The 14,145-nt window shown below is 57.9% G+C and overlaps 3 protein-coding genes across 3 annotated transcripts; all 3 read left to right on the top strand.

Annotated features, from left to right (window-relative positions):
• The first annotated feature begins 566 nt into the window (after positions 1 to 566).
• KCNA7 (potassium voltage-gated channel subfamily A member 7) lies at positions 567 to 3,059 on the top strand. The gene is made up of 3 exons (XM_060000972.1): positions 567 to 604; positions 637 to 1,240; positions 2,241 to 3,059. Exons 2-3 carry the CDS (start codon positions 686 to 688, stop codon positions 3,057 to 3,059), a joined length of 1,374 nt encoding a protein of 457 aa, XP_059856955.1. The 5' UTR covers positions 567 to 604; positions 637 to 685.
• A 3,961-nt stretch (positions 3,060 to 7,020) lies between these two features.
• Positions 7,021 to 9,489, top strand: NTF4 (neurotrophin 4). Its single transcript, XM_059998922.1, has 3 exons — positions 7,021 to 7,137; positions 8,093 to 8,216; positions 8,845 to 9,489. Exon 3 carries the CDS (start codon positions 8,857 to 8,859, stop codon positions 9,487 to 9,489), a length of 633 nt encoding a protein of 210 aa, XP_059854905.1. The 5' UTR covers positions 7,021 to 7,137; positions 8,093 to 8,216; positions 8,845 to 8,856.
• A 1,969-nt stretch (positions 9,490 to 11,458) lies between these two features.
• SAXO3 (stabilizer of axonemal microtubules 3) lies at positions 11,459 to 14,134 on the top strand. Its single transcript, XM_060000630.2, is given in 5 exon segments — positions 11,459 to 11,614; positions 11,900 to 12,100; positions 12,201 to 12,362; positions 13,066 to 13,193; positions 13,678 to 14,134. Coding segments are annotated over 5 exon segments (1,020 nt in total). The 3' UTR covers positions 14,051 to 14,134.
• The last annotated feature ends 11 nt before the right edge of the window (positions 14,135 to 14,145 follow it).

The raw sequence follows: 14,145 nt of genomic DNA on the forward strand, positions 1-14,145 counted from the left end.
AGACGCAGAGAGACCCAGACAGAGGGGAAAGACAGAGACCAAGAGAGACAAGAAAGAAACAGAGATAGAGATACAAGAATATAAGAAAGACGGAGATTCGGAGAGACCAAGACACAGAGACTGACGGGAATCCCCACAGATGACCCTAGAACGGCAAAGCTCAGGGATAAATGACCCATAGAGATACTCAGAGATAAAACCCCGAGATCAGAGATACAGAGAGACCCAAAGTGAAGACACAGCCAGACACAGAGACATACAAAAGAACGAGAGAGAGAGACAAAGAGATGGAAATTTGTGACTCGAACAGAGCGGCTCAGATACTCATAAAAACATAGACGAGAGACATACACGGAAACCCGGAGAGACGCAGGACAGAGATCTCAGGCGATGGAGAGACAGAGGGAAAGGAACCCCGAAGGCCAGGTGGACCCGGAGAAAGCGCAGCGCCGCGTCGCCTGGGGGTAAAGGGAGGGCGCCCCGGCAGAGGGCGCCCGGCCGCCCTCTGCCCCGCCGGGGTCACGGCGCCCCCTCCCCCGCGTCCTGGCCGCACGGCCGGGCTATTTTTACGCGTGGACACCGGACACCAGGCTGGGGCGGCGGCGGCGGCGGCCGAGGCGGGGCCGGGCCAGGTCGGGCGTCGGGGCCACACGTCCGTCCGCAGGTCGCCGGGGCTGCGCGCACCATGGAACCCGGGTGCCCGCAGCCGTGCGGCTGCTGCGAGCGAGTGGTGCTCAACGTGGCTGGGCTGCGCTTCGAGACCCGGGCACGCACGCTGGGCCGCTTCCCGGACACGCTGCTCGGGGACCCGGTACGCCGCAGACGTTTCTACGACGGCGCGCGCCGCGAGTACTTCTTCGACCGGCACCGGCCCAGCTTCGACGCGGTGCTCTATTACTACCAGTCGGGCGGGCGCCTGCGGCGGCCGGCGCACGTGCCGCTCGACGTCTTCCTGGAGGAGGTGGCCTTCTATGGGCTGGGCGCCGCGGCGCTAGCGCGCCTGCGCGAGGAGGAGGGCTGCCCCTTGCCATCGGAGCGCCCCCTGCCCCGTCGCGCCTTCGCGCGCCAGCTCTGGCTGCTCTTCGAGTTCCCCGAGAGCTCGCAGGCCGCGCGCGTGCTCGCCGTTGTCTCAGTGCTCGTCATCCTCGTCTCCATCGTCGTCTTCTGCCTCGAGACGCTGCCCGACTTCCGCGACGACCGCGACAACTCGGGGCTCGCCGCGGTGGCTGCAGCTGGCCCGGTGAGGGGGCGGGGCCTGCGTGTGGAGAGGCGGGATTTGGGAGGAGCTGGACGAGGTCCACGGGGTCCTGGCCAATCATAAAGTGGGGTAAGGGGCAATGGGAGGTGGGGCCTCGCAGGAAGGTGGGGCCTGGCTGTGGATAGGCAAGGCATTGGGGGCCTGGTTGGAAGACCTGACCAATCAAAGGTGGGCAAAGGCCTGTGAGAGGTGGGCAAGCCAGGGACGGCGCCAGACCTGGGAACCCTACATTAAATCCTGGGCTGGGGGCGGGAAAGGTGTAGCTTAATGGGGCGGGGCCTGAGGATCTACATAGGAGGACCTGCCTTTTCAGAAGGCGTGCGCTGAGGTAGGTGAGAAACCCGGCTTTTGGAGGGCAGGAGCATTGGAGGACAGGTGTATTAAGAAATCAAAACTGAGGGATAAGGAGAGACTGAAAAATTGGGGGTCTATACGGCTGGCAGTAACCAATGGGAAGGATGGGCTGGAGGTAGTGAGACCTGGGACCTGAAGAAAGCCGCCGAGGGAGCTGCAGATGGAGGGGTGGGGCCTGAGGATTGGGGCAAAAGGAATCCATCATAAAGAAAGTTGAGCTGAGGGCCGTGAGGGAAGGGGCCCGGGTTTTGGCATAAAGATAAGGTGTTTAACCATTATGGTCCAGGCTGGGTTTGGGGAGGGCAGGGCACAAGGGAGTGGGGCCAGGATGGGGACCCTCCCCATCTGGAAATTCAACTCTGGGGGTGGGATATTGGGAGGGAAGAGATTGAGCCCTACTCAAGCATTATTTCAGGAGGCCCTGCCAATGAAGGATCAGGGACCCTAAAGTCAGCCTTCCCTGGGGGTCCCGAGAAGGAGTGTACTACAGCTAGGTCACCGGGGTTCTGGGGGTAGCAGCTATTGACCAATTTGTAAAGAAGTAGTTGAATATTTAAACAGGAAATATGGCCATTCCAGTGCGTCCCAGCCCTGGTATGGTCCTCCCTGAACCCCTTCCTCTCTGCAGTTTCCAGCTCGGCTGAACGGCTCCAGCCCAGTGCATGGACCCCCACCTCGCTTGCCCTTCGATGACCCGTTCTTTGTGGTGGAGACATTGTGCATCTGTTGGTTCTCCTTCGAGCTGCTGGTGCGCCTGGCAGCCTGCCCAAGCAAGACAGCCTTCTTCAAGAACGTGATGAACCTCATCGACTTCGTGGCCATCCTGCCTTACTTTGTGGCACTGGGTACCGAGCTGGCCCGGCAGCGGGGGGTGGGCCAGCCAGCCATGTCACTGGCCATCCTGCGAGTCATCCGACTGGTACGCGTCTTCCGCATCTTCAAGCTGTCCCGGCACTCAAAGGGCCTGCAGATCTTGGGCCAGACCTTAAGAGCCTCCATGCGAGAGCTGGGCCTCCTCATCTTCTTCCTTTTCATCGGTGTGGTCCTCTTCTCCAGCGCAGTCTACTTTGCTGAGGCCGACCGGGCAGACTCCCATTTCACCAGCATCCCTGAGTCCTTCTGGTGGGCAGTGGTCACTATGACCACAGTTGGCTATGGAGACATGGCGCCCGTCACTGTGGGCGGCAAGATAGTGGGCTCTCTGTGCGCCATTGCCGGCGTGCTGACCATTTCCCTACCTGTGCCAGTCATTGTCTCCAACTTCAGCTACTTTTACCACCGGGAGACAGATGGCGAAGAGGCTGGGATGTACAGCCACGTGGACACGCAGCCCTGTTGCCCACTGGAGGGCAAGGTCAATGGGGGGTTTGTGGATCGAGAGGTTCCTGAGCTCCCACCTCCACTCCTCTGGGCTCCCCCTGGGAAACACATGGTCACCGAAGTGTGAGGACAGTTGAGGTCTGCAGAACCTCACATTTCCTTGGAGGGAGGGAGGGAGGGAAGGGAGGAAGGAAAGTTGGGGGGAGGGTGTTGGGTTTAGGAAGAACTAAGTTAAGTGGTAATGAGTTGGGGAACACTAAGTCTTATTGGGTCTTGAGTTGTGGATTGGTAGCTCCTGTGGGTACCTCCTGAGGTGACAGTGAATGGCAATGGGTTATGCTGATTTGAGGGGGGGGCTCCATCGGTTTGTATTGCATTGGGTTGTGTAAAGCTTGGGGTAGTGTGGAGATAGGTTTTGTCACATAATTTTGTGAGTTTCTTAGTTCCATGTTGGGTCGGGTTGGGTTACGAGTGTAGGTGAGTCTTGTCCAAGTGCATTATGCAGGATTCTGTGGTTTTATGAGTCCCCTAGGGCCATGTTGGATCAAGTAAGGTGGTCACCCACGGCACTGTTGGGACTGATTGTGTGTTCATGCATGGCACTATAGAGTTGGGTTGAGACACTGGAAACTGCGTGGCTTTGTGATTCTTCTAGGGCCATGTTATTTTAAGTTCTGTGAACTTGTGAGTCATGTAGAAATACGAAGAGTCATGTGATAGAATGTGAGCTTTCTAGGTCATATGAGGTTAAGTTGGGTTGGAATGTATGCGCATAGGAGTCTTTCAGGGTTCTGTTGCGTTGAACTGTGCAGAGTTATATGGCTAGAAGTTTGTCGGGGCTACAATGAGTTGAGTCGTAATGAGTTGTATAATCATGTGAACCTCGTAGGACCAGTTCAGTTGGGTCATACAACTGTTTGATTTGGGTTACATCAAGTTCCGTCCTTGAGTCCTGGAGGAACGTTCGGTTGAGCTGGACTGTATGTACGAGCACCACAGGGCCAGGCCATACTGGTTTGTTTTGCATTTAGTGGTAGCGCCAGGACCCAAGGATAACAGCACTGGGAAGGAATCATGTGTCAAGGAGTGAATATGGTACGTGGACTCTAGGAGACCAACTGAACTGGCTTGCCCAGTGTCATCCCCATAAGGGGCAGGGCTAAGTTCTGTATTTGTAGATTCCGTTGGTCACACAGAAGGCTTCTGGGTGAACTTGGAAGATGTAGATGCCCCTTCCATTTACCCCACACCTGCTTTGTTTTGCCATTCAAACCCCTTCTCTATCTGTCTTCCCATAGAGTTTTCCTTCCAGACATGGAGATCAGAGCCACAAGGGAAGGGGAAAGGGGGAGAAACTGTACTCTGTTCAGACATGATGGGGGGATAGAAACCCAAAGGAGGGGGACAGAGAGCTGGGGAGGGATAGAGACCCAGAGAAAGAAAGAGAAAGAAACCCCAAGAGGGGAAAAAGACCCAGAGAGAGGGGGAGACAGAGACCCATAGGGGGCAGGTATCAGGAACCCAGAGAGCACGGGACAGAGACCCAGAGTTGGAAAGAGACCAGAGCACCCCAGAGAAAGAGAACCAAGAAAGAAAAAGGCAGAAAAAGTCAGTGCCCCTGAACCTGAGAGAGATGCACAGTGTATTCCATGGAATCACAAAGGGATCCCAAATCAGGATGCACCACCCTACCCTCCCGCAGCTCAAGAAGTGTGTCAGACAAACTGCAGGGCCCACTCTATCTTCCTGGGGAGAAAGCAGTGTCTCAGAGCATGGGAGTGGCTTCCCAAGGTCGCGTGGCTTGTCCCCGGGGAGGGATGGGGGGCTGGACTTGTGGCCTGCTGCTTGACCCTACATGTCCCCATCAGCCTGCTGGTCTGCACAGGACTTCCCGAGTCTAACAGCCTCATTTCTCACAAATGAGGAAACTAAGGCTCGAGGGAGGTGGGGGGTTACCCAAGGTCAGAGGTCTTTCAGTACTAAAAGGGCATTTGGAGGAGAAAGAAGAGGAGGATGGTTACATCATTAACATATATAGGGCTGCCTGTGTGCCAGGTAACTTTCAAAGTACTTGTATTCATTATTAAAATCCACCCAGTGGTTTACAGAGAGTTGTTGTTGTTATTTTTAGCTAGGAAACCACCCCCCTTTCTTTTTTGGTCAAATGAAATCTCACTTAGGAGCACCAGTGTGAAGCATCAGAGGGTGTGAACTGGTTTGAGGAGTCTCTCTTGACAACTCAGAATGTGGCTAACAAATTCTGTTTGGAAACCCCTGATTTAATCCAACCACCTTTTTACACAGAGAGAAGAAGGTACAGGTTGTGAGAAGTGTTTGATAAAGGTTGAAAATAATGTAACCTTTAAATAATATAACACTTCTCTCCGAAATGGAGAGAAAGGCACATTTGGAAAAGAAACGGAGACAGACAGACCCCCCTCACAGTGACAGACACAGGGCAGAGTCTGGGAGGCAGTCACAGAGCCCAGCACAGGGACCCAAAGAGGAAGAGACACGTGCAGAGAGGACAGAGATACCCAAGGGGAGGAGGGAGAGCAGGAGAGAAGAGGGCGGCGGTCTGGGAGGGGGTAAGAGACAGGAGGGAGGACAAAGACCCATAGAAGGGGGAAGAGACCAGAGAGGAGGGGCCAGAGATCCAGAGAAGAGAGAGGGACAGGGACCCAGACAGAGAGGAGAGGGATAGAGAGAGAGGGGGACAGAGACCCAAGGAGAGAGGGCGAGACGGAAACTGTTTCCCATTACTCTTTGAAAACTCACCCCTACTACCCCTTCAGAGACTGAAAGTTGCATAAAGTTCCTCTGGTAGGGCGTGGGGCATGTTGGGTGCTTAGGGGTATGGGAAGCATGGCGAGGTCAGGGAAGTGACCTGAGTGGACACTCAAAGACTGAGAAGCGCCCCTCCTCCACCCCAATAAACAACTGCAGCAGCCTTCTGTGTGGCCTTGGCTCGGCTGGGGAGAGGTGAGGGGAACACCCTAATCCGGGGACACCCTTCCCGCCACCTTGCCATGCTATATTTAGGCTGAGGGAGGGGTACGGGATGACCCCACCACCACCTCCACGAAGGCAGGTGTCGGCTTTCCTCCTGAAAATAGCTCCAGGGGAGGGGTGAAGCATTAAGTCTGTCCCGGGACTCCAACTCCTGTCTGATCTCCATCTGTCTTAAGGTCTCTCTTTCTCTGGGTCTCTTTCCCCCTTGTGGGGTTCTGTTGCCTTTTCTTAGCATGTCTGTCTCCTCTCTCTGCATCTGTGTCTTCTCTCTCTCTCTGGGTTTCTGTCTCCCTCTTTCTCTGGGAGTCTGTCCCCTTTTCCTCTCCATTTTTGTGCCTTTCCCCCACCTCCCTTCATCTGTCACTATTCACTTTCTTTCTCTAAGCAGGTCATTCTGTTGCCAAATCATATCTTTGTCTATCTCCGGGTCCTGGAATACCTTGAGTTGCTCTTATCTGAACTCAGGACAAGACCCTCTCCCCAGTCCCCACCCAGGAAATTCCAGCAGAGAGGACTTATGTGGGAGAGACCCCCCTCACCCAGCGTCTCCCCGGGGCCTCGGGCCTTATCACTGGGCCTTATCACTTCCCGAGCCCAGCTGGTTAATGTCTGGCCTGGAGCTCCCGGGAGAGTTGGGGATGAGAGCAGAGGGTGGGAATCTGCCCGGGGATTGACACTTCACTGGCAAAAGAACGCAAAGGAATCTCAGGCCCAGACTCCTGGGTCTGAGGGAGGAGGCAGCTGGAGCTGAGGAAGAAGGGGCTGGGGGTCCAGACTCCTGAGTCTGAAGGAGGAGGGAGCTGCGCGGGCCCGGACTCCGGAGTCTGCGGGAGGAGGGGTCTGGGGGACCTGGACTCCTGGATCCGGGGGAGGAGGGGGCTGGGGACCCGGACTCCTGGGTCTGAGGGAGGGAGGGGTGGGTGCTGGCGCCTGGCCTCCTGGGACTGAGGCGGGCGGAGGGCTGAGCTAGCCAGGCCGGGCTTCCGAGGTCTCTGCACGTGTGTGGAAGGCGGGATTCCCCCGGCCCCTCCTCCGCCGTCGGGCGCCGCCCCGCCCCCGCCCCCGACCCTGGCCCTCGGGAGCTTGTGCCGCGAGGAGCCGGTGGGCGACCGGGCGTCCCTGCAGCCAGCGAGCAGGAGGAGGAGCCGCCGCCGCGCCAGGGGCAGCCGGGGGAGCCGACGAGTGCGCCCCAGGTAAGAGCCTCCGCGCCTCCTCCCCCGGGATTCCGGCGTCCGGGTCGCCCTGCCCCCGGGTAGGGAGGGACGGGGGCGGGGCCTGCGGGGGCGGGGCCTGGCGGAGGAAACTGAGGCAGGAGGGCAGTGTCCCAGAGGGACAGCCCGTGACCCCCAGCGGGGTCTCAGGAGTCCGCACCCCCTGGCTAAACCTTCTGGGGGAGGGGGGCCGGGGAGTCCGTATATCTGAGTACCTGGGAAGGAGCTTGAACTCCAACAAAACTCCAGGGTCTGAAGGAGGAGGGCACTGGGGGTCGGACTCCTGGGTTTGAAGGAAGAGGGATTTGGGGGCCTGGACTCCCGCATCTGAGGGAGGGAGCTGGGGACCTGAGTTCCTGAAAGAGGAGGCAGCTGTGGCCGGGGCTCTTGGGTCTGAGTGAGGAGGGGGCAGCTAGGGCCCAGGACTCCAGATCTGAGGCAGGAGGCAGCTGGGAACCTACACTTTGGGTTCTGGTTGGGTCAACATGTGCCCCTCTTCACAATTCCCCCTTCCCATTTCCCCATCTCCCAGCCAGGGCAGGCGGCCACGCCAGGTATGTGCAATAGAAGTCTTGGACGGGCCCTGGCCTGTCCTGTGAGGAGAGAACATTCCAGGAAGCAGCCTCGGGGACCCGGGGCTTCTTAAGTGTGGGCCCTCAGGGACCCGGGTGTCCAGGCCAGCCCTGCCCCCGCCCTGTCTGAGAGATGAATGGGCTGAGGAGGATGTAATCTTTTCCAGCCTCCTTCATCCTCAGTGTCTCCCCTCCCCTCTCCTCCCCCCATCTGCTTTCCATCCTGGAGCCATCACCTGGGCAGGGGGATGCAGCCTTGACTCTTGGTCCCTTACACTTTAAAAAGAATACTTTTAGAGAAGGGGAGTGTTCAGGCCCCCTCCTCCACCTGCCTCTATAACCTACCTGTTCCCTTCCTCCGCTAGGTGGTTGCCCCCTCCCTCTCCTGAGATGTCAGGAAGGAGGGGGCCACCTGCGTCCCCCACAGGGGCCCCCCGGAGCCTGGGGGCCCCCAACCCCAGAACTCGGAGGCGGAGGAGGTGCTGACAGGTCTGGTAACCACCCACTTCTAATCAGTCCTCTCCAGGCCATCCTGTCCCAGAATCCACAGGCTTCCAGAATGTTCTAGAGAGACTGCAATATGCACACCCCTGCCAGTGTCTCCCAGCCCTGGGCCAATTTCATGGACAGGGAAACTGAAGCCCCACCTGAGAGGAAGTGTCTTGCCTTCACAGTGGCAGTTTTAAGCTGAACCTGGGTCTCCCTAGGATTCCAGAACATGACCTTTCTCAGAATTTTGGAAACTCAAACCTCCTCCACACTGCAGGGCTTAGGGTTCCTTGGGGTTGTAGAGGCAGGATGGCAGAGTGGAGTTGCTGGGACAGGGTTCAAGTTCCACTTCTGGCATTTGCTGGCTGTGTGACTTGGTGCAAGTCACTAACCTCTCTGAGCCTGTATTTCCCCATTTGTTGGCTATTAATAGTAATCATAGTAGACTAATTATGATTAATCTAGAAGTTGAGCATTATCGAAGCCCTAGAATATAGGGTCCCCCCAAGTTCTAGAACAAGTGCCAGAACCGCCTCCCTGTGGTTCTGGCACACAGAAGTTCCCATCGGCCCCCCCACTAAGTTATTATCCTTCTCTCTAATTCCAGCTTCCCTCTCTCTATCCTCAGGTGCTCAGCGAGATGCTCCCCCACCCCTCAGGCTCCCTCCCCATCCTCCTACTTTTCCTCCTCCCCAGTGTCCCAATGGAACCCCATGCCTCACCCTCACCCCTGCCCCCATTTCCAGTCCCCGAGTGGGACCTCTTGTCCCCCCGAGTAGCCCTGTCCAGGGGTACCCCCGCTGGGCCCCCTCTGCTCTTCCTGCTGGAGGCTGGAGCCTTTGGGGAGCCAACTGGCAGCCCGGCCAACCGCAGTCGGCGGGGGGTGAGTGAGACAGCACCAGCGAGTCGCCGCGGAGAGCTGGCTGTGTGTGACGCAGTCAGCGGCTGGGTGACAGACCGCCGGACTGCTGTGGACCTGCGTGGGCGCGAGGTGGAGGTGCTGGGCGAGGTGCCTGCGGCTGGCGGCAGTCCCCTTCGCCAGTACTTCTTTGAAACCCGCTGCAAGGCTGACAGCGCTGGGGAAGGTGGCCCCGGTGGGGGTGGAGAAGGCTGCCGGGGTGTGGACCGGAGGCACTGGGTGTCTGAGTGTAAGGCCAAGCAGTCCTACGTGCGGGCATTGACTACCGATGCCCAGGGCCGTGTGGGCTGGCGATGGATTCGAATTGACACTGCCTGTGTCTGCACGCTCCTCAGCCGGAATGGCCGGGCCTGAGGCCCATGCCTGGGAACTGGGCAGGTAGAGGAAGAAGAGAGCTGGATGCTGAAAGACCTCAGGGGTGGCCTGGCTGCTCTAGGCGTCAGTTTGGGAACTCGTCAAATGGTCACAAAAATCACAGCTCTCCGATTTTGAGAGCTCCATCTGGGCAAGAAAGACAGATGGTGAAACCAAATGGGGGTTTTGAAGGATGAATAGGAGTTCTCTTGGATGAACTTGAGGGTAATAATGATGATGATGATGATAGCCAATATTTTCTGAGTGCCTACGGTTTATGAGCTCTAATACACAACTTGTCAGATCAGCTCTGGTGGATTTGACCATTGGAGGCCCTCAGCTTCTAAGTTGCTGACCATGCGATCTCAGAGGACATCACCTTGCCCACCCTGGAGAGAGTGACAAGGAGGGGATATGTCAAGAAGTGTGTGTGGGAGCATAAAAACTGGAACATGTAGGCAGCTAGTTGGGAGCTGGGGTTCAAATGAGAAATCTTACTTAGTCAGATAGGGCAAGTGTTGGCTTAGATATTCTGTTTTGAGGTAGTGAGCTACCTATCACAGCAGGAGCACAAGCAAGATTGAATGACAGGAAGTCAGGATGCTTAAGAGTTTGGCCTTGGTGGGGAGTTGGAATCAGGTTTCTACCCCTCTTCCCTGTCCCAACCTTTACCCTATACTAGTAAAGAAATAGACCTTACCATTGTCCAGCTTGAGTAGAGCATGAGGTTTTGACCAACTGGCCTGTCCCCTGGCTGGGATCAGGGGTGATTTGGACCCTGATCATCCTAGAATGAGCCAGGAAAATCCAACAGGAGAAGCAGCCCCAGAAGCCTGAATGAGGGGGTCAGTGGCACCCTGGGCCAGGCTGCAGAAGGCAGCCTCAGTTTTCCCTGTCTGAAGAACGGGTTGGTGGGATGAGATAATGGGGGCTGAGGAGGCAGAGGCTTTGACCAAAAGGGCTTTAAAGTGAGGAAGTGACAAGTCAGGGATAGACCCCACACCCTCAGGACACCCCTTCATATATTACCATTCCATAGCCACATGCAAACACAGACACACACTTTTGCCCTTGTTTCTGCATCTCTGTGTTCTGGGTCTGTGGTTCCCGCTCTCTTTTCTGCCGCCTCCTTTGTTGTCTCTCTGTCTAAATTCCTGTCCCACCATCTCTGGGTCAGTAGCTCTCTTTCTGTCCCTGTTTCTCACTCACTGTCTCACCCATTCCTGTGTGTGTTTCTTTCTCATTCAGCAAAGCTCTTTCCACACCCCCCTCTTTATTGCTAAGTATTTCCCCGTGGGTCCCTCCCTCTTCTCCCACACCCATACCCAGGTGGAAGTTTTCAACCAAATCAAAGGCAGGCAGGACAGAAGCCGAAGCTGATGCTGAGCCCTTCAGCACACACAGGGAGGGAGGGAGAGCCCTGGGGAAGTCTGGAAATCGTTACCCAGCCCCTCACCCCTACCCTCTGCTGCCGAGGTGGGCTGTCCTGGCAGAGGGAGGCGGTGGCCAAGAGGGCAGGGACCCTATAGGAAAGAGGGATGTTTCTCATGGGTGCCCTGATGCTCTGAGTAGCTCTGCCCTCCTCTCCCTCTGTTCCTCTATTTTTGGGTCTCTGACCACCCCCCGCCCCAGGTCTCGGTCCCCCTCTCTCTGCTGCTCCCTCTCTGGGTCTCTGGGTCACAAACTCTCTGAACTCTGTACTTCTATTGCTCTCCCCCGCACTTTCTGCCCTCCTCTCCCTCTGGGTCTCCGTCCCCCCCCCCCATTTCTCTGAGTTTTTGTGCCCCTTTTGGGGTCTCTGTACTCTCTCAAAATCCTCCTCTCTCCTGCCTGGGTGTCTTTCTCACTCCATCCATCTGCACGCCTGCAGGCCCTTCATTGGCTGGGTTTAGGGTGGGCGGGTTCTGTCACCCGGGGCAACAGCAACAACGAGCCGGCTCCTGCTAGGCTACGGGGCGGGGGTGGGACCATGGCGGGTCGGACCCTAGCTCGGCGCTACGGTCCCCCACGGTCCCCCATCTCTGGGACCAAGGTGCCTGGATCCCAGCCCAGCTGGCATCTCACCAGCAGTGGCGTCGCCCACCACTGTATCCCGCCCGTGCCCTTTCCCCCGCCCACTGTGCAGGTGAGAGGACCCTAGGCTCTTAGCCAAGAGGAGACTGGGGGCCCAGACTGAAGGAGGGGCCTGGGGATCCAGACACCTGCTGAGGGAAAAGGGGATTCCGGGCTTAGAGTCCTGTCTGACAGAAGGAGGAGGGTTCCAGGGACTGGGTCTGAGAGAGGAGGGGTCAGGGAACCTGGATGCCTGGAACGGGCGGTAGGAAAGGGCTGGGGACTGACTGGGAAGGATCAGGGCTTGCGGACGAGACTCCTGAGTCCTTTTAGCTGACGTCCTGCACCTTCTCCTCAGTCCACGGTCGCGGAGCCCCTGCTCCTGGCCGCAAAGCAGGATTTGCATATTTGGGCTTTCAACGAGGTCACCAACAGATGGGAGACAACCTCGGGCTCGGCTCACGTGCCCAAGACCCACGGCGGGCCCTACGCGCAGCCCAAGGCCCCAGAACCTGCGGACCGCACGCGGATTGTGGGGATCAAGGATGTAGCGGAAAAAGTAAGGTTCCGGGATGCCCAGGTCCGCGGGAGACAGGGCTGGGGACCGCACTGGAGTCCCGTGCACCCTCATGTTGTGTCCCCGCGTCGTCTTCTTGCAGCTCAGACACCGCGGCTGGCGCCTCCCTCTGATCACAAAGCACCAGTGCAGTGAGACGAGGGCGCAGTACACCGGCTGGCCCAGCCTGGACCGGGGCGCCACCTCCTTCATCGGGCCCCAGCCCCTGGAGCTTGCGGACCACAACCGAGGGGGCCCTTCCCAGGTAGCGGAGAAGACCGCAGTGGCAGGACCTGGCAGAGCTTTGAGGCCCTGGGGCGGGGTCTGAGGGAATTTTGAGTCTGTGGTCTAAAGAGTGGGACAGAATCTGGAGGTTACATTGAGTGGGGAAGGGGCTTAGGCCTTTTGAGGCGGAGCCAGGAGGAGGAGGGGACTGGAAGCCCGAAATCCGAGCTCTGAGGCTGGGGCCACAGCTAGTAAATCCTGGGGCGGGCCTAGGAGGCGGTTCTGAGGCTGTGGGCGGAGCTAGGTAGCCTAATGTACGTGTGGGCGGAGCTTGAATATTCTGAGGCCGGTCTGGGGCGGAAGGCGGGGCTGGCTTCCCCTGTTAGGGTGGTGTTAAGGAGTAACAGTCGCCCGAGGCGCAGCTGAATTCCAGGGGCGGGACCGAGAAGGTTTGAATCTAGGGGAGGAGCAGGGAAGGTTTTTTAGTGACTGGGTGCTTGGCTTTGTGTCCGATGACGGGCAGAAAGTATTTGGATTTTGGAGGTGAGGCTAGTAACGGTTCTGATTTGGGGAGCGAAGCTAAAGTGCACTGGCCAGGAAGGATTCTGATTCTGGGGGCGGGTGTCGGCCTGGTTCAGAGGCGCTGTTGAGGCCAAAGGAAGAGGAATTCCGTGTGGGACAAAGGGCATGAAAAAGGGTATGAAACCTTTCTTGCTCATCCCTCCTCCCGCAATCCTCCTCAGGCTCTAATCCCCTGGACGAAGAACCCCGAGCTGGCCGGCCGGCCTTTCACTATTTCTGACCAGGGCATCCTGGACCGCCATCAGCTCTATCTGACCACTTCGGCCCGGGACTTCCAGGCCTATTCGAAGTGAGCCTGGGTCCTCCCTTGGCACCGACCCCCTGCACAGCCCCCGCATAGGCTGGTGGGACGCCGAGACCCCCGGTGTTGGGTCCCCGTCTCTGACTCAGTAGTCTCGGCCTTCAGCTCCTGCACGCGCAGTAATCAGAAGTTCAGACCCAGCCCCTACCTTTTTTAGCGCCCTGGTACACTTAGTGTCAACTCTCAGGAACAGGAAGCCTGCAAACGGCCCAAGAAGGAGCTCTGGATCTGGGGACGTGGCCCTGAGGGTCTAGGGCGGGCTTCCTTTGGTATTTGAGTCCCCCAGATAACTTTTCTAAGGATGCGAAAAGTCCCAGATTCCAGGCCCTTAAATACCTCGAGGACCCAGGAATCCAGGCTAGGACTCCCCAGTCTCATGCTTCCTAAATGGTCCCTGACTCCTACAAATGTGTCCTCGAGGATCTATCTAGCTGTGCCCTCCCCATCGTGCCTCCACCCCAAACCCCGACAGGAAGGAGTTGTCAGGCTACCCTCGCAAGGACTCGATGACTTCCTGGAGCTTTGGGGAGACGCCCCAGGCCTGAGGCCCCGGCCCGAAACAGCCGCCCGGTTCGTGCTCCTCTCGGCCACTCCGGCCGCCGAAAATCCGCGTGCCCCGCGCCCGTCCGGTGATGCCAGTCGTGCCGCACCGCGGGGCGCTGTCTCTGGCTCAAGAATCCTACAGCCCCCCGCTGCACCCACTCCGCCGGCTCGACCGTTTCTGCCCGCTGGAGCCGCCCTGGGGCGGCCCCCACTGGAAACCCGAGTCAGACATCTACAGCGTGCCGAAAGCCTACAGCACCGAGAACTTCAACTACGGCAGCTTAAAGCCGGCGCTGGCCTGAGCCAGACGGGCCAGCCCCGCCCTGGACACGCCCCCCAAGCGGGGGCGGGGCTGAGCCTGGAAGACTGGGACTAGGGGTACACTGGGTGGGGCTAA

The sequence above is a fragment of the Delphinus delphis genome, chromosome 20 (assembly GCF_949987515.2).
Source record: "Delphinus delphis chromosome 20, mDelDel1.2, whole genome shotgun sequence".
In the NCBI taxonomy this organism is placed as follows: domain Eukaryota; kingdom Metazoa; phylum Chordata; class Mammalia; order Artiodactyla; family Delphinidae; genus Delphinus; species Delphinus delphis.